Below are 19,562 nucleotides of genomic sequence, written 5' to 3' on the forward strand. Positions count from 1 at the left end.
ATGTGAGATTGGAGTGCTTGTATAACTGGACCAGGAGATGCATTTTTTTTAGAGTATTGCCGTGTCGTCAGCGTACATAGCCAGGGTGGTGTGTGGTGTTTGTGGGATGTCGTTCGTGTAGATATTATAGTAGATGGGCCCAAGGAGGCTCCCTTGTGGGACCCCAGCCCTGATAGCCCGTGAGGTTGAGTATGTGTTGTTTACACGAACGACAAAGTTCGTGTTGTTTACACGAACGACAACATTCATTACAGCCATCACTTACTCCTATCCTTAAGATAGGAGTAAGTGATGGCTGTAATGTAATCTGGGAATCCCAGCGAGATAATTTTGTGCATGAGGCCGTCCAGCCAGACACGACCAAAGGCCTTAGCTACATCAAGGAAGATGACACCTGTGATCTGCCGCTCCTGCAGTCCTTGAGAGATGTAATTCGTCACCCGGTACAGCTGGTGGACAGAGGAATGTTTCTTCCTGAAACCATGTTGTTGTGGAATGATGACATTTTTTAGGTCCATGTAGGCTTGAAGTCTTGTCAGGATGATGTGCTCCGCCACCTTGCTGAGCGAGGACAGAAGACTAATTGGTCTGTAGGAGGCTGGTTCTGCAGGAGGCTTTCCAGGCTTGAGAATAGGTACAATAATAGCAGTCTTCCATGGCATTGGATTATATCCCAGTCTTAGCATGTCGTTGATGATGGATGTAAGTTTCAGCAGCATGAGAATTCCCATACATCTGATCATTTTGTTGGAAATCTTGTCGATGCCAGGGCTTTTCTTGACCAGCAGTTTTTCAATGTAGCCATAGACCTCCGAGGGTCTGACAGGAGTGATGTTGTTCGTGCGTGGCTTTGAAAGGAATTCTGTTAGTGTGGTGTTAACAAGGTGTTCTGTTTGAGGGTGAGAAATGTTGTTTGTGCAAAATTGAGAAGCATAGTGATCAGCTAGTGACTCAGCTTTCTCAATTTCTGTGAGGGCAATATTTCGTTGGCCGTTTAAGGGCGGAATATTGGTGTGGCATCTCTTAAGTTTAGCAGTCGCCTTCCATACAGAGCTTTGATCTGCTGAAAGGGAAGTGAGATAGTTGGTCCAGTCGCGTTGTGTATGTTTGTGAGTACGAGTCCTGACCAGATGGTTCAGTCTGTTGAGGGTTGTTTTATCAGCCGGGAAACGATACCTTTGCCAAACCTTTCTGGCAGCGTTTCTTTCTTGGATTAGTTTCTTCAGCTCAGGATCAGTTGCCTTGTGCCTGTGAGTGACTGGTGTGCTATTTGCGTCCAGGGCAGTAGTTAAATTTGTGGTAAATTCTTGGACCAAAGCATCTAACTCATCACCCGTGGTGGCTGTTGGAATGTGTAGTGTGGTGTTGTTTAAGGCTTTGGCATATCCTGCCCAGTCAGTAATAAAGGCCTTTTTGTGTGGTGTGCTACAAACAGAAGTCCCCACCTGTATCATGACCGGATTATGATCAGAGGATAACTCGGTGAGGGTTTGAATAGATCTGTGATGACAGCCTTTTAGAAGGAAGAAATCCAGAACATTTGCTGATCTGGCATTGTAACGTGTTGGGGTGTCTGGAGCTGCAATGGTAACACCGGCCTCCTTGGCAAATCGGTGAATTACAGAGCCTAGGTAGTTTGATCGATTGCAGTTCCATGCGCGGTGGTGTGCGTTGAAGTCTCCGCCTATAATTGTTTTCCTGTTAAGTTGGAATAGCGCTTCAAAATTCTGCGCAATATTTGCTTGTGATCTTTTGTTGCTGGGTGTATAGGCAGAGATAACAGTGAGTGGGTGTGAGGTGAGTGTGGTGACTGTGATAGCTATGGCTTCGAGGCCTAAAAGCTGTGGCAGTGTTGTGTGGTGGTGGGTGATGGAGCGCTTGACGAGGATTAGAAGTCCACCTCCTGGATGGCTGTTAGTCCTCTCCCGGTCGAGCCTGTAGACACAGTAATTGGCAATCTGGACATTCGTGTGTGGACTAAGCTTGTGTTCCTGTAGGAGTAAAATGCCAGGACAGTGCTCATTTACAAAAATGCGTAATTCATCTAGTTTGTGGAATAATCCGTTTGCGTTCCATGTTACAATTATAAGATCATTATTCATAATCACTCATTATTTACTAGCCCGTGAATTTCTTCTAGCATAATGTGCAGAATTTGGATCTTGTCCAGAATGTGTTCGCATTTTCTAAGTTCGGGCAATTTACTTTTGTACATATTAATTATTTTGCTTATGTTGCATCCAAAAATAGTTTCAATTTCTTTCATTATGTTCATTAATTCAAAAATGTCATTTTTACCATTACTAAAATTTTTCTTATCAGTGTTTATATTTTCAGATATAGATTTAAGAGCATTATCATGCATGACATTTAGTTTACTTGCATAGTTAGGTAAATCAGCCTTTTGAGGGCATTGCTTTTTTGCTTGACCCGCATCCGCAGAGACACTTGTGGCAGAGGCATTGCTGATTTTGGTAGAATTCTTAGTTGCCTGGGCATAGCTAACTCCTGGCTTGGTATTATTATTTTTATTAACTTTTTTATATGTAGGGAACCTGGGGCACCCTCTATACGAAGCCACATGTGGCCCAAGGCAATTCACACAGACAGGATTTTCTATTTTCCCTGGTTTGTCACAGTTTCCAGTTTTGTGAAATCCTGCACATTTGACGCACCTAGGTGCAACATGACAATTGTCAGAAGAGTGATGCCATTTCCGGCAATTATGGCATTGTGGAACCTGATTTTTGGCTATGTATTTTTCTACAGTGACATTAAAGTACATCAGGTGTTTAATTTTGTATATCTCATCCAGGTTTTTATCTGGAAAAATCTGTACTTGGTATAGCGGCATTAATGCCTTAGTTCTATACTTGGTTAATTGTACAACTTTATTGATATTGAAGTTTAATTCACGCAGTGCCTCTGTTATGGTATTAACATCTGCATCAATTGGGAGGCCTCTGATAAGGACCTTGACTGGTTTTTTATTTTTAGGGTTTATCACATAGTGCTCAATTTTGTGAGTCAAAAAGAATTCACTTAACGTCCGATGATCATCGGCAGTAGAAGGTAACACTTTTAAGAATTCGCCAGTGACCCGGCCAAAGAACTTGCAATCTGGTAGTTCCGTAGCTACCTCTTTTAGAAAATCATAATATTTAATGCCAACTTTCGGCCTAACCATAATAGGAGGAGGGGGAGTTTGCAGGTCATTCTGCGGGTGCGGGTTTCCTGACTGGGGATTTACAACACCAGCTTGGTTTTCAGAGTTAACATTAACATGATTAGCATAAGAAACATTGGTACATACATTATCAGAATTATTTACAACATTTTCAATACATGCATTAATATGTTCATCCACTAAGTCATGACACGTTTCAGAATTAGGGTTTTGTACAGATAAATTTGCAAATTTATTTTGCAAAGGCAGCATTGCCTGAGGCTGAGTCAGCCTAACGCCTTTTGCAGTCTTAGATAGTTTTTGAAAACCATCATCATCACTAATTTTTGCATATTTGGCAGAATTTTTTCTCTTGTTTTTTACATTTTTAGTAGCATTAGAATTACTAGTATTATCATCACAATTAACATCTAGTACAAGTTTAGTAGAACCATAAAGATTATAACATAACCATGCACACTTACCTTGCAAGTCAACGGAGTACTCCTGATACATTTTCACGTTTTTTTTAATTTCACTAATTTTGTGATCTGATAGAAACACTGGTGTATCCAAAAGCGCACAATCCCGTTGAATAGCAGCTTGTAATTTTTCGAGGCACACTCCGTAGAATTTGATAACTGCATCCGCATGAGCCTGATCTAGCTTTTTTACAATTTGCACATTAATTGACACACATTTTTTGATGATGTTGATATTTGTTGGGTTTAATCGGTTGACATTTAGGAGAAATTCCAGCGATTCATTTTCTGGTAACACATTTTCCGCAGATTCCGTTTCCGTATTCATTTTATCATTCTTATCCATCACATCGGACCACGAGGTAGGCTTAGCATCTTCGCCGTTAGCGGCCGGGGTAGCACGAAGCGGGGGGAATTTTTCCTCCGAGGGAGAAATATTCGCCGCACTATTCGACGTGGTAATCCAAGCGCAATCCATGGTAATCCAAGCGCAAAACACTAAAGGCAGCACAAAAAACGCACCTTAGAAAAGCAAGAAGTAATCTGAAATCGAAAAGAAAAGCAAAGCAGTTTCTTCCGACATCTTTCTCAACGTCATGCACAGAAATTGGACGACTTCGGACATAGAAGGATGGCATAGTAAGGATGAGTGAAGCGAGTTTGTCATACCGAGCAATAGGCCGCTACCTGAACTATACGCCAAGTTTGTGCAAAGGGGCGTGCAATAATAGTTGCTACAGAAGTATTCGTCGACTGAATCAAGCCTCTGGAAAGGGAAAATACACAAGTGCTAGACAAGAGCGGATGAATATGCAACAGACCCGAGCTGTCCCCAATGGCATTATTCTCCTCTATCTAGCGTGCTGCAGCCTTTTCCAATTCACCCGTTTCATCTTCATGGCTTTCAGCCTACTGGCATCCATAGTGTTTAGCGGTCACAGTCAGCTTTGTATTACAGAGGCATACAGCCACTACCCCTGGTTTGAAGTGCTATCTCTTATGACAGCAGGTCGATCCTAATCATACGGCGTACAACTTTAAGCTGATGACATCCTGAGGTCATTTGCTTTACCCTTCAAGGCACGCCATCCTGGAGCCATTTTCGAAGAGGATAATGCTAAAACCTATACTACTCCCATATCTCTGAATTATAGACCAGCTGCTGATACTCTTCCTTGGCCAGCAAGGTGAAAAGACCTTTCGCCAATCGAACACGTACGGAACATCCAAAGATGAATTTCCACCAGGAAGGTTTCACCAATTACTGATTTGAACATTCAGTGGGAAGAAGCTAACTACTGATGGGCCCTATGTCTCCTTGAATTTTAATCATTTCATTACCTGCGTATGCTCTCGGGCAACGAAATGATATAAAATCCATTAAAACTTTAAGTACATTTAATTTCAATAAAAACGTTATTTTCTTCACGGCGCTTTTTTTTTTTTTTTTTGACGAAAGTGTATACTTTTAAACAAAGCAATTATTCTTATTACAAAAATTCGTAACTGAGGGTGTTTAGCTTTTGAAAAATTTATTAATTTCATTTTCAGTACATTTTACAACTGGTTAAAAGATTTTAAGCTTAAATCTGTAAATAGAAGGATTTATGTGCATAATCTTATTTTAGAAATTGCGACAGTTCTTTATTATATTAAAAGAAAAATTTCTGGGAATATATATATATTTTTTAAATTAGTGTCACCGTTAACTGTCTCAATTTCAAGTGAGGCATGTCAAGTATCAGAAATAACGGGAGGAAAAGGTTCATCGTTGGGAAAGCTAACAGAGTTAAGCAAGGATACGCGTACCGTAAGTTAACATTTTTGAACTTGAGTTTTATCTCATCCTTTGCATCAGCATGGAAAGTGAATTAACCTTACGAAAAATGAGCTTTTTTATTTCTAGTTTACAGTTCCTAGTGGTATAGTGGTGACAACAATGGCTTACAAAACGTTTATTACTGAGGATATTCTTGCTAAAATTAAGAAGTTGGAAGATGTTCTTTAGTAAGTTTATTTAACATAAGATTTCTGAAGCAAAGTTTTTTTTTAAATCGTTGCTTTGAGTCTTTAATTGTCTATACCAAAATTTACACATATTTACCTTATTTTGGAAAAGAAAAAGGTTATCTTTTAGATACTTTTAGCTGTCGCACTGAAGCGAAATTTGCATGCAAGATCCTACTTCAGGCTTTCTAATTAAAATTTGAATGTTAAATAGAGGCTTTCATAAGGCAAATGGAAAACAAAATAGAATGAGTCATGAAAATTTTAAAAAAAATCTTAAATTATACAGTAGCAGCATTGTACATGTTATTTTTTCAAGTGATAATATTTTTAGAAAGAACAATAAGAGCTCAAAAGTTTTTAAAAGAATCGAGCAAATAATCAACAGCATATCTTTGTAACCTCCTCATTGTCAAGATAGGTTGCCTTAACGCACATGATCATAAAAGGAATGATTGGCTTACTGTTAGATTTAATTACGAAAGTTGAATTCACATAAGACATAGCGATAGTCGTTAATGCGCTTGAGAAAATCTGCAGATGGTAATCCAAGTCTGAGTTTTCTATTCGAAAGCCAAAAGTCATGATTCATAATTAAGTGTGCTCGTTTCACAAGTTTTAATAAGGTTAGTGGTGTACCCACCGACGCCGTCATCATCACCTCGAGCATAACATAAGTCCAAAGCTATTTCGGAACTAACTAGCTTTGATGGCAGCTTGGGCAACGAAATAACTTTGATGGTATAACTGCCCACTTTACCAAACATGTAATACAAATAATTGTTACCTCTTCTGGTTTGCACAGTAATCAGTCGGGTTTGCACATTCGATTATAAAGAAGTTTTATATGTCAAAACTATTGAAGAATTATAATGGAAATAACTCAGATTAAAGTAAAAAAAAACTCAGATTAACATTTCTTGAAACAACGCTTTACATATACACGAACTGGTAAACATCATGGAATAGCAGTATGCAAATTTACAAGTGAAACATGTAAAAAATAATGTGAAGAATCAGATGGTATTAGTACAATCAACTGGTCTCTTGAACGTCCATTGAAACGCTTAGTAATGTAATAATGGCTATCTAACGTGAATGAGCTGAGTTTGCACACGGGAAATTGGAACTTTACGCAGAGGCGTTGTATTTCGGTAATTCTTGAGATTTTTTAAGATTCCTTGCTTCAAATTGTTAATAGAGTACTGAAAGATCCCTCTGGAAGGCTACCACAAAAGACTGAACAGTGGCCTGCCGCCCTGTCTTTCCTCAATAGACGAACGATTTTCTATGAACTGACTTCCACAGTGAATGAAGAAAGCACTCGAGATACGTCTGTGAGGACCATGCAACGAAATCTGACTTTATAGGGATATGGCAGCATAAGACCGAATCGAGTGCTTTTACTCATAGTACTTGGGATTTAATTCTTGTCCTAGGCTTGCAAACAATGCACCTGAATCAAACTTATCAACAAGACATTGTGAAACCTACATAATAGTTTAGGTAGCTACATAATAGTTTAGACCGTGTGTTTTTGATATGGATGAGGTCCTACGGTAAAACTGAACTAATCAGAAAATCCCTATACTCAATTTCATGACTGCTATTTGCAACTCTTTATGGGCTTCACGAATCCCGATAACATTGGAATGTCGCAGGATGATAATGTACCGAATGACAGAGCCCAAGTTAGGGTGGCCACGCAGAGCAACATTTCTGAGCAGACTCGGCTACCGTTTTTCAAGTAGACTCCAAGTCGGTCGGGATCAGACATCCAACATAAGACAACTGCAGGCTACCGATCAATTGATCAACTAGCCGACTACCGGTTCCAGTTAACTGCTTAAAACTCTTTGCTGCTCTCAAAACTACATAACCATTGTTGAGACATTTAGGTTTTATCGAAGCAGGAGACATGAAAAATGCGCAATGCCCTTGCCAAGACTCTCGAGTACGCACGGAGCGTGCTGACCATTACACCACGAAGGCATGCTAAGAAGAGGGGGAAAATACCTTATACCATCTGATGGGAAGGAGCTCACGACTAAGCTCGAAGTGATAGAATGTTATGTAAGTTGTTATAAGGTTGTTGGCAATTTGTTTCAGAAGCATTATGGTTAGTTCTAGTGAATGATTTTGTCGCCTAAATCTTGAGACATAAGCCTCGTGAAGCATATTTAGGATAAGCCTTACAGGTCCTTTCATGGACGAAATCTAGCAAGTTCCACAATCATGTAATAATTTGCAGTTATTCAGAAAAGCATGGCTCAACATCTCTTACCCGGACTTTCGTCAAATAGTAAAGCCCATCGAATTGTTGCACAATACCAAACCGAAGATAGCTTCATATGATATTAAAGGTATAATATATCATGACTTTTGGCATGTCAGTTCATGTGAATATATGTAAGCAAGATTGGAGAACAGTATGCTGAAGCCTTGAGTGGTAACTAAATTGTACTGATTCAACATTTAAATGATACGGCACACGAAAAACACTGGTGCCACATCTTCTTCAGTTAGAAATCCAGTACTTTCTCTCATGCACATTCCAAAACTGTGGACTTACGCTTACTGCCCAAATTACACAGTAATAATAAAAAAATTTTTAAAAAAATGATGCAATTTTTTACCAGTTTACTTAAGCGCAGTTATATACCAATTGCTAATCAATATGTCTTAGCACTCATCTTTACATTTTACACGGTAATTTTTTATGATATGTAATTTGCACTCAGAAACATATGACATTTCTTGAAATTTACATAATTATTATAGATACCAAGGCATTAAAATTCTGTTAGTCTAATAATGTAAAAACTTTTAATATCTGAATGTTAAAACAAAATTTCATTGCTAAAACTTATGAATTTTTTTAGCTATTGCTTACTCTTTTTTGAGCTCTGAGTAAGTCTTTTCTTAACTTACATGCAATGTATATTACTCTGAGTAAGTCTATTCGAACTTACATGCAATATTTGGTTTAATGTGGTATTTTTAAAGTAGTGGCAAAATTCTATCTGTTTTACTTTCGATGTTAATTTTTTTAATTGATTTCATTTTTTACTTCAAACAGTGGTAAAGTGGAAGGAAATGTAAAAGAAGTATGCGAAAGGTAATTTTTTTGGTTGTATAATAAATAGTTTGAGTAACATTGATGATACACCTTTAGTTTGTTCACGTGAGCCGACTTATCTTCTTTTACTTTAGTTTACGTTTAGATATAGAAAACACTGAAATTCCGAAAGCATCGAGAAAGGCTATTGAAATGGGCTTGCAAAGAGTATTTGGAGAAAACTTTTACTCGCTGAAATTTGCCATTCGATCTTCAGCCACGGGTACTGTTCTCAGTTTTATTCTATGCATTATTTCTCTCTATTCTATTGTGAAATATAAAACATTATCTTGTGATTAAGTCGAGCTCTAATTCTTCAATTCAGGTGAAGACACAGAACAAATGTCTGCCGCTGGTCAGATGGACACTTTCTTAGGTGTCTTAGGACTAAATGAAGTAATCAATATAGTAATATTAATTCTTTTGTATCATGAAAAGTATAAAAAATTCTCATAAAGAATTATTACTAGTGTATGTAAGATCCTGTATTTTATTAAGATGGGAGAATTATCCTAAAAAGTCATTTAATTTACGCAGCTGCGGTATCATCCCTTATAAAATATACCATGAATAAAAGTAATAAAGCTGAACAAATGGAGCGTACCAAAGAAGAGAATCAGGTCAACCACCCGATAAAATTACTATTGCAGCTTTCTGTTCAAAGATAGGGCATAATTTTTTAGGAAGTTTTTTTAATCCATATTTGAATTCTTTCCTAGTCTTAACTGTGTAGTGTGTGATGCTAACGGGGATACAAAATACACTGAAAACTGTCTATCCTTACCTCGAAACATTTTTGAAAGATACTGACTTGCTGCGGAGCAGATTCAAACCTTAAACCATTTTGAACTACTTCTGAAAGCTTTTTTATTTTTTTTAAATGCCATTTGGTTCTTTTATAGTTATTTTAAACTACGAAAGCTTGAAAGTTATATTTTCTGCGTTTTAGTATCTTCTGCATTTGTGCAATGTGTTTCTGCGCAATAATGAATAATCTTGCATTAACACAACTACTGCTAGAAATAAAGTAAAACAAAATATAGTTATTTTAGTTAAAATTTTAACTAAAATAACAATAAAATGTACATATATTTTCATGTTTTCTTCAAAAGAAGGGGGGCTATAAGTAAGATTGAATTAAGACTTTAATTTATAATAATCCTTCTTTTTAATTTGCTTTACTTCCGTTCTTAACTCTAAGAAAAGCAAAATATTTAGAACAGATCTTTCTGAAATGCTTCATCTCAAAATTGTTGTATGAGCCTTATATCGGATTAATCAGGCACTTACATAATATGAAAAGTGAAACTCAAATGTTCTGTCCCATTACAATCAAATCAAAATTCATCACATCAAAAGAAATTTAGTAACATAATGTTTACCTCCTGGAAAATAAAGTAACTTCATTATTAACAATCTAACACAAACAACAGTCTAATCATCGCTGTTCTCAAGCTTTTCTGTCTTTGTGCATTGTCTTTTACAATCCTATTTCAGCTTCAGTTTCCTTTTCACACTCTTTTACTACTATTCGGCGATCGTTTGGTGATGAGTCACTCGTATGAAAAATATCCTTTTGTATAGAACTTCAGTATTTTACTCTTATATTTATAAATTTTGCAATACCAAAAATAATTTCACGTCCTTCCATTTTGCAAATTTTTGTGCTCATTTGATTGCGTTTTTATTTTTATTTATTTTATAGTATTCGGTACTGTTTTTATTTACTTATTTATGCTTATTTTGCTTATTTTATGTAATAATAATGTATATTATATATTAGAATTCATGGCCGTAGGGCATTTTATTCTGGACCATTTAGTTTTAATTGATTTCATCGGAATTTTAAATATAGCTCAGTTAGAACCAGAGATATGGGCATAAATACTCCTAACGAGCCCTGGTGGTGATGTTTGCGGGAACCGGGAATATCTGCAACGTCTAATTTAAATTTAGCAGTATTCTGGGTGTTTCTTGAAAGTGCACCGATGAAGTTTCAGGTACAAGTCTCCTCAAAGTTTCCCGAAATGCTTTGGCGATCCTATAAATACTCTTCCCATGGAGCTGAGAGTCAGTCACTTCAGAGATTCATTTCAGAGCCCTGCAGCTGTACTGAGCATCACACTTTACTGCCAGTTATTTTTAGAATCCACTCTCTTTTTCACGAATTGAAGATAATTTGCCTTATCTAATTTAAATTTTTAGCTATTACCTGCACATTTGCCACAGTTATCGGAGATCTGAACGAAACTCGTAACGGGCAACAATATTAAGACTCATACTTTCCAGCTATGAATTAGCGTTAAGCATCTAAGTTCATTCTACTCCTTAGGAAGAATACTTATGAAATCAAAACTTATGAAATCGTTAGTTTCATCAAAGACTGAAATTAAACCTTCTTCAAATACTGATTAGAAAACACTTTTATGAGACAATACACGGATATTCCGGCCACAGGTTGCCAGAAGTTCAGTGTATTTTAATTCGAAAATTTTAATCTCTCTCTTTCGCCTTACGTTAGAAATCTTGAGCATACTTGTTTATACACAGCTTTTCTTTATGCATTTTATTTCTTTTCTTTGTGCATAGTTTCATCCTTAGCTAGCAAGCCAAGCAAGCCACACACCAAACCATCCACAAAGGTTTTTCCTATCCCCTACTTGCCAGATTTGGACCCTTTTGACCATTTTAACCCTTTGTTCCTTAATTCAGTTTTCAACCAGCTAAAAGCGAAACTGAATCAGTTTTGATTTTTTAAAGGACATTCAGCTAAATTGTATAAATTACAGTATATACTTCTATGAAAATACATCAAGGAAAAATTTTAATCATGGTGAAAAATATAGAATCGTAGATAAATACATTTTTTTAAAGAAATGCAGACCAGATTTAATTCCAATAATTTCTTATAGGTTTATTCACGTTGTGCATCAGTTTTTTTCTTAACAGTATGATATTGTAGTTTTACTGATTATGCTATTGGCTATGAAATTTATGTATGCATCAATCTGTTATAATGCATATATTTTAACAGTTAATTAAAAAAATAAGATTTTGGTAATATGTTTATCTTTACAAATTATTCATCTTGATTTATACTGAAGAAATATACTAGACGTGTTTTATTCGTTAATCCAAACAATTATGTACATTAATTATACCAATTGAATAGCATCATAATGCTTTGTAATTATAATGTCCTTAAATTCTAAAGTGTTTTTCACTTTGATTTTCAAAATATTTTTAACTTAAATTTCACTTTTATATTTTATCTGTATATCTATTTTAATACCCCTTAAATTTAAAAAAAAATTCACTTAATTTAGAAATTCTTTCTTAAAGATTCTATATGCTGTAAAAAAGTGCTGGGCATCGCAGTTTGGATATGTTGGAATTCAATACAAGAGGTTTGTATCCAACATGAAATCTGTACATACCTTTTAGAAATGTTATAATTTTTGCCTGATCGACTGTTTGGTCTGAAAGAAAATTGCATTTTTTCTTTGAATGTTTGAAATAATAACAAAAAGCGATCGTGTCATAGTTTAATTTGCACTTGTATTTTTTTATTCGTAATAAAAAAAAAAGCAATGTTCAAAGCTATGTTTCTAGGTATAAATAATTATGCCTAAAATTACGTTAGTGCGGAATTGAAGTCAGAACTTGTTTATACACAGTTATGTTTTATACACAGTTATATAATTTATATACATCTCTTTGAACCCTACTATTAGTTTTGAAAAAGTATATTTCTATGCAATCAGTGCCCTATCTCCTAGAACACATAATTGGGCAAGTGATTATTTGAATCTTATCTAAAAGAGAACAATCTCAATCTCTTTTAAGCAGAGTAAAATAAAACTGTTGATGGAAAATACAGAAAGAAAAATGGCGTTGAATAGAAGCAATGGTAGTAGTTGATATCGTAGAATTTAGCAACTGTTTTATATACAATAGTATGACTTTAATTGTACGTAAACCGGAATAAATATATGTTTAAGAGTTTAAAAGCATTAAAAGATCCAACTATCAGTAATAAGACCCGAATTTTGAACATATTATAAATAAAATAAAATAATTCTAATCGACGTTTTTTATACGAGTTAGAGCTCAATGATTTCGTTATTAGTTCTCTTGTAAATATTGTTCTTTTATGCTATTTATAACTTAGTTCCTTCCTTTCTAATGATGTTTATTCTTTTATTATTTACACTACGTTCTTTTTGCTTCAAATGCTGACCTAGCTTATGTAATGAAATGAACTATACTCGGGTTCAACTGCTTGAAAATAAACGTATTTCGCTTATAAATTTAGGACAAATAATTAAAATTATCAAATGCGTCAGGAAATTTAATACTAAAGCCCTACTTATAATTTTCGATCTGCGACTTCGTTTTCGGTGGCTGAACAGGAAGTGCATTAGTTTCTTTTTCGGGCCACCCAGCCGGTAGAGTTGTTAGTGATGATGACTGCCGTTCCGAAGATCTTGGGTTCGAACTCCAAAGAAGGTATGGATGTTGTGAGCGTATAGTGTCTGTGTGACGAGGGAGCTCTCAAAATACACGGCGAGCCAAAATCTTCTCGAGATACAGGTGGTAAGGAAAGCTGGATAGAAGACCTTCGTGCGAGCACCCAGAGGTGCTTTTCCTTGGAATTTCAGTTGGGGCTGAAGCTTAGCAGTTAACAAGGTCCAGCGATTCCCCAATATACTTACATGGATGCGCAGATACCAAACTTGCTTCACATGTACCTGTTTAGTTCTCGAAAGTTAAATGTAATGGCTACAAAAAAAAATATATATATATATATATAATTTATGGCTTACTCTCAGTTCTCATACTCTTCAGTTCGCTAAATCCGGATTTTGCCATTGCCTGTATTCAGGACAGGAAGTATGAGATAGAGAACTCGTGTAGGCATTGTAGGAGGAGCATCAATGCGTCAGAGCCCAAACTACTTCTCACTGATCATCATAGACGTAAAACTATCCTGAAGAACTCACTGTTCTCAAAGATTCTTCTTGCTGATGCTTTGGATGAAGGACGTGTTCTAGTGTGGTCCTCGCCGAACATCTAATTCCTCGTTTTTAGTGTGTGCGCTTCAAATAGGGATCCTGTTTTGATGAATTGCGCTTTAGGGATTTCAAGATGGACGGGGACGTTTTGCCCTCGGTTCTCGACACTGACTTTACACCTTTCCGGCCAAGTTTTAGTATTGATGCTATACAAAGCCAGCCACATTGCGATCTACGAATTTAGATATTGAATATGCTTTACAGTGTTATGGTGAAAAATATCTTGATCTTCGGTTTAACATTCTATGGATTCTGATGTCTAAATATCTTGTCCTTTTCTGATTTCTTGCTAGTGAAATTAATCAAGATATTGAGTTCTCTGCTAATGCATTTAATCGGCTGAACTTTTAAACATATGGGCTCAGAACAACAGAATATGAAGAAGAGGTTCCTCGACCTCGAGCTTCAATGCAAAAGGCTCTATGTACAAGGTGAATGCGATTTACTTCTCCCTGATAGTGGTAAAGTTAGTTACTCGTGCTGGAAGTTGTAAAGTGTTATTGAAAATGCTAAATTATCTAGTTACAGACTTGTGTTCATGCAGTTTCGGGGGAGTGCAAAATGTCGAACATTTGTTGTTCTATTGTTCAAAGCTCAAGGAAGGACGAAAGGAACTCATTTCTAGGTTAAACTCTGTGAATATTACATTTTCTCCCCCTCTTCACGTATTTGTCCAAAATAAAATGGCTTTCTTTTTCTTCTGTAAATTTATCTCTTACGTGTCATCTGTGAATTTGTAAGTTTATTTTATTTTGTGTTGTGTTGTTGTATTTGCTTGGTTTTTTTACTTACCTCTGTAAGCCTTGTGTAAGTACTATATGGTGCACAAGGAATTTAAAATTTTCAATTAAAAAAAAATGTTAGTAATGCTTCTGTTAGTTCATTTCATGTTAAAGATAATAATACTGCTACTGTAATTGATATCTTAATTGTACGTAGCAGAAGTGGTTATTAAAGAATCCGAAAGGGACAGATAAATATATATATATATATATATAAAGATCAATCAACGATTGCAGAAATGAAGATTATTATTTTACTTTTTCGAGAAATCCAGCTAGACCGCTAAACTCATTAAAAGTAACTTCGAAATATCCCTTCACAACAAGTTCAAGCATTTACCTCCTGAAAATTTGGATATTAGTGATGTTGACCCTGCTAAAACGTCCTACATATCCTAAAAAAAAAAAAAAAAAAAAAAAAAAAAAAAAAAAAAAAAAAATGCACGGGAATTTGGCTTACAGATCCCACAGGAAACCTCAACAGATTTGTACTGGTACCTGTAGGCCAAGTCCCTGTAAAACCGAGCCCACCACCCACCAGCGGCCAAGCGGTAAAGTCGCTAAACGCTGATAGGTCGGCCCGAGGATCGAATCCCGCGAACGGGAAGGGCTGCATTGCATGGGCGTTTTCTTAGTTTTCCCCATGTGTAACGTGTATACGAGCCAGTTTTCCTTAGAAAGTCCTCCACAAAGGCATCCCTCCCCTTAGGCTGATAGCCCTAGCGTGCTTTGCCATAATTAAATACACCGATTAAGACACCAACTGCTTCAGAAAACAAATTATAATTTATTCATGCATTAAAATTGTTTTGAACGTGTTTTACAAAATAGAAACAGATAAAGAAAAATTCCACTTGCATTTTAGGATTTTTTTTTGCAATATTTCTAGCAGATATAGTTTTAAATAAAAGCTTATAATTTATGTTTATATTAACTAATTAAATAGCACTAAGTTTATTTCATATATATGTATTGAAATTCAGTAACAAAATATTTAAGAAATTTCAAATGATTTAATGGCTATTCAGAGAGTTTACATTATTTAAACTGTATTTTCCCAGTTTGCATTTCTTCGATAAATCCTTTTACTTCGAGAAGTCCTAAGACTCGTATAGATATGGACTAAATTATTTAATATTTTTAACACTTGTTTAAAAGTATATGCTCAATAGAAACAAGAAAGGTTTTGCAGAATTCTGAAAAGAAAAGTTATTGGAAGTGAAAATGTGATTGAGATCATATTTTTTCAAAATTTTTTCATAAAAATGGGCTTTTTGTTTTCCGTCAGAAACTAATTCATTAATTGCAAAATCGGCCCTTAATGTTATTACGTATAATCTAATAAAAGCAATAAAAAAATTTGGGGGGAGGGACATTGAAAATTCTAGAAGAAAAAGAAATTTAACTGCTTGGCTTTTCTTCAAAAAGATATCGGTAATTTTTTTCGGTTTAAATCATTTTGTCTTACATAAAAATTTAATAATATTCATAAAAAACAGATGAAAGTTCTTAAATAAATAAAATTATTCAGAAGGTGCCGAGTCTTCTTAATGATTAACTTTAGAAAAATAATTAAAGAGCAAAAAAATCGACTTGCATTTATTTTAGCCCAACACTGAAGAATATTTTCAAAGCTAAGTTTTAATTGTATTTTATTTTACTTTCCTAATGATTGCAAAATTTTCATTAAATAACAAAGCATCCATTATAACTGAAAATAGTTTTAGATAGGTGGTTAGTTCTGAACTTCGCATCCTGTCACTTAAACGTCACTTATTATTTTCAAGCATATCTTAAAATCAATATTCTGTCAAACTCTTGTGATAAACTATTTTGAAAGTTACACGGGGTAATATTTTGCGCCAAATTCATTTTGTCTTTTTTTTTTCTCAACATTGAACTTTTCCTGATTATTGAAAGAATACTGAATTTCCCATAATGTTTAATATCTTGCTGCAGGCGTTACGGTCAGTGTCTGAATTCTCCCATGGCTGTTGTCATTCAAGAGATGGTTCCCTGTGATGTTGCCGGGGTTCTTTTCACTTGTGATCCTCTCACAGGAAATCCAACAATTATGACCATAACTGCAAACTATGGCTTAGGAGAGGTATGTTACCTTATGTAGTCATTGAATACAAATTCATTTCCAGAATATCATATTACAAAGTTATTCATCTATTCATGAAACGTTTTGAAAACTCATAATAAGTAAACTACGCATACCAACTTTAATTGTACTGAAGTAAACGCAATTCAACAGTGATAACACTCAAGTGTTGATTACACCGGCTTGCAAAACATTTTCTACAAGGTACTTCTGAGTACATATAGTCCTCCTATACAGACGGATCGATATCAGAAGTATCCCTCCTTTAAGAGATATAATTGTTGAAAAGAAACAATCTTAAATAATAAAATAATCGACGCATATCTTAAAAAAAATCCTAATGTGTCCTTGTTACAGTCAGGTTATTTTGTCTGCCAGTTGTGGCACTAAGCGCGGTGTTCGCTTTATCAAGAAAATGCCAAAAGGTTTACTTCTCGCACATCTCGACATTTCTAGACAGAAATTAGAATAATCGCTGGAAGCAACTCTTTAATAACTCTAAAAGGAAAGGTCAACAAATTTGAAAACTTGTACGAAACAATTACTTCGAATTAAAAGAAAGTTATTCGCATTCGTGCAAGTTTCAAAATGAGCATACACTAAAGTTATAAATGGCTAAGCCCCTATACTAATCAGATAGGATTGAAGATGCATCAAGTGAATTTTATTTGTCCATGAAAGTATGTACGAACACAAAAGGTTAGCTTCTTTCATGTACTACTGTGGGATCTAGTCTTCTTTGTTAACATGTAATGAAACAAGATCTACTTCAAAGCTTAAGTTGTGAATTCTCGCAAAGACTCGAAGATGAATACCACAGGGCAAGGGTATAAAAGACCCTTTACATACATACGGTGCTTACAGAGTCACCGACTTGCGGCGGGTAACTAAACAGGTCATGTTACAACTAAATTCAAAGGTAATTAATAGTTCAAGACTACACGACTCAATTTAACCTTGCAGGTTCACTCAGAAACCTACACCGGCAGACTAATAATTTCGGCAGCAAAAATGTGAAGCAGATATTCAAAATTGACATCTGGTAGAATTAACAGTATTCGCTCACAATAACGAAACCACGCTCTAAGAAAACTTTTCGCTTCTTCAGTTTAAATACACTCTCGTCAACCCTAACTGATTTATATTTTTGCGAGGAAACGCGAAGGGAATAAGAAAAAAAATGGAAAAGTCAAACAAATTAAAATAAGTATTAGTAAAAATTATAGAAACTTCTAATACAGCCAAGTAATCTTAAAGCAAAGTCATCTTTGATATCTCTTAGAATGAGCACATTTTCAGAATCGTGAGTAGAATTTCTGGTAATTGTTGAAGATACATCAGGTGAGGCCTTGGCAGATACATCAGGTGAATATATGACCTTGGGAGTCACCAGGTGACACATTTCATGATTTCAAGTGGGCCACAAGAGTTTCGACAATCAAGTATAGTATGCAAAAATAAATTATAAAATATAAATACGAGGAAACGAACACTTGAAGAATACATAAAAAATTAACTGAAAATGAACAACAATAACATTTTAGTTTGTTTTAATAATTTGCTCTAACGAACACGCATTTTTACTTTTAAAAAGTAAAAACTGTAAAATAATTTCAAGGAGAAATCGATAACTTTGGCAAAACCGTTTCATAGTACCTTGATAGACGGCTGCCAACATTAGTGTCGTTGGTTTTAGTTCACCCTCAGTTGTAGCACTCGAATAGCGCTTTGTAAGCAGTGCAAGAATAGTGACGCAATTATAGTGACACAGTGAAATAAGAAGCTAGAACAGTTCAGGGACGCATTTAAAGATAGGACCGAAAACTGATAAACAGATCGACTATGATATGTTACCCAGTGATGCAATTGTCATTACCCTTGATAAAAGTGCCAATGCAATATTTCAAAAGTCAGTTAAGAACTTTGCCTTGCTCCTTGAATTGACGCAACCAAAAGCGTTTTCGTCAAAAGTTTACAAATTTCCAAAATCCGATATGTACACCACATGACTTCCTTGTACGGAATATTAAATTATACGCATTTTTTCTTGCATTTCATTTAAACTTCTTGGATTGAATTAAATCTCCTTCGTCGATAGCGCATAAACCACAATAGAATAAATGCACTCTTTAAAATTCACTATATTTGTTTACCATAGTGACACTTCTGGCGCTAGGCTAACTTAACAGCGTTACATCTATTTCATTTTATAACTCCGAATGCATAAAATTTATATCATCTGAAGAATTATCTAATCGTTGTCACATGTTCTATTCAAATACTATAATAAATCTAAAGCGATGTATAAAAGAAATTAAACAAACAAAAACAAAAAATAAGTAACAGTTTTTCACAGACGATTCAGTATTTCTTATTCAATTAATTCAGTTCTCACTTCGCGACAAGGCAAAAAAACATAAAAACCTCAAAATATCTATATTAAAAGTTACGAAGTATTTCTTAAACACTTATTTTCTCGAATAAATTCCAGAATGGATTAAGCATGATTCAATTCGCAATAATAAAAAAAAGGCGTTGTCTTTGTTGCTGCGAAGCTTAGTTTCTCTAGATTGTCAACAAATCCACTATTGTACTAAATATTGCATGCAGATTTACTAAAGGCATAAAAACCTTAAACCGAAAGATAAGAACAACATAATTCAGTCATTTTTAAAGCAAAAAATGCACAATTTTCAAACATATAAGTATAAAGAAACTGAGATCACTGAGCCGAGTAGCAGAGTGGATATATATGTATGTATATACATATATTTATATACTTTTGGTGCGGCCGATTGCAAACAAAATACGAAATGCACATCTAC

At 35.2% G+C, this 19,562-nt stretch overlaps 1 protein-coding gene across 1 annotated transcript in view; it reads left to right on the forward strand.

Annotated features, from left to right (window-relative positions):
• LOC118204274 (uncharacterized) overlaps positions 1–19,562 on the forward strand; it is a 280,535-nt gene that overhangs the window by 90,589 nt on the left and 170,384 nt on the right. Inside the window, exons 9-15 of the mRNA XM_085821358.1 lie at positions 5,346–5,458; positions 5,555–5,655; positions 8,735–8,773; positions 8,869–8,996; positions 9,099–9,169; positions 12,116–12,180; positions 16,590–16,737. Of these exons, the coding sequence (XP_085677484.1) occupies positions 5,346–5,458; positions 5,555–5,655; positions 8,735–8,773; positions 8,869–8,996; positions 9,099–9,169; positions 12,116–12,180; positions 16,590–16,737 (665 nt within the window). The remainder of the gene's footprint in view (positions 1–5,345; positions 5,459–5,554; positions 5,656–8,734; positions 8,774–8,868; positions 8,997–9,098; positions 9,170–12,115; positions 12,181–16,589; positions 16,738–19,562) is intronic.

The sequence above is a fragment of the Stegodyphus dumicola genome, chromosome 7, assembly GCF_044657685.1.
Source record: "Stegodyphus dumicola isolate Sdum_Otavi_A_Nest chromosome 7, ASM4465768v1".
In the NCBI taxonomy this organism is placed as follows: Eukaryota; Metazoa; Arthropoda; class Arachnida; order Araneae; family Eresidae; genus Stegodyphus; species Stegodyphus dumicola.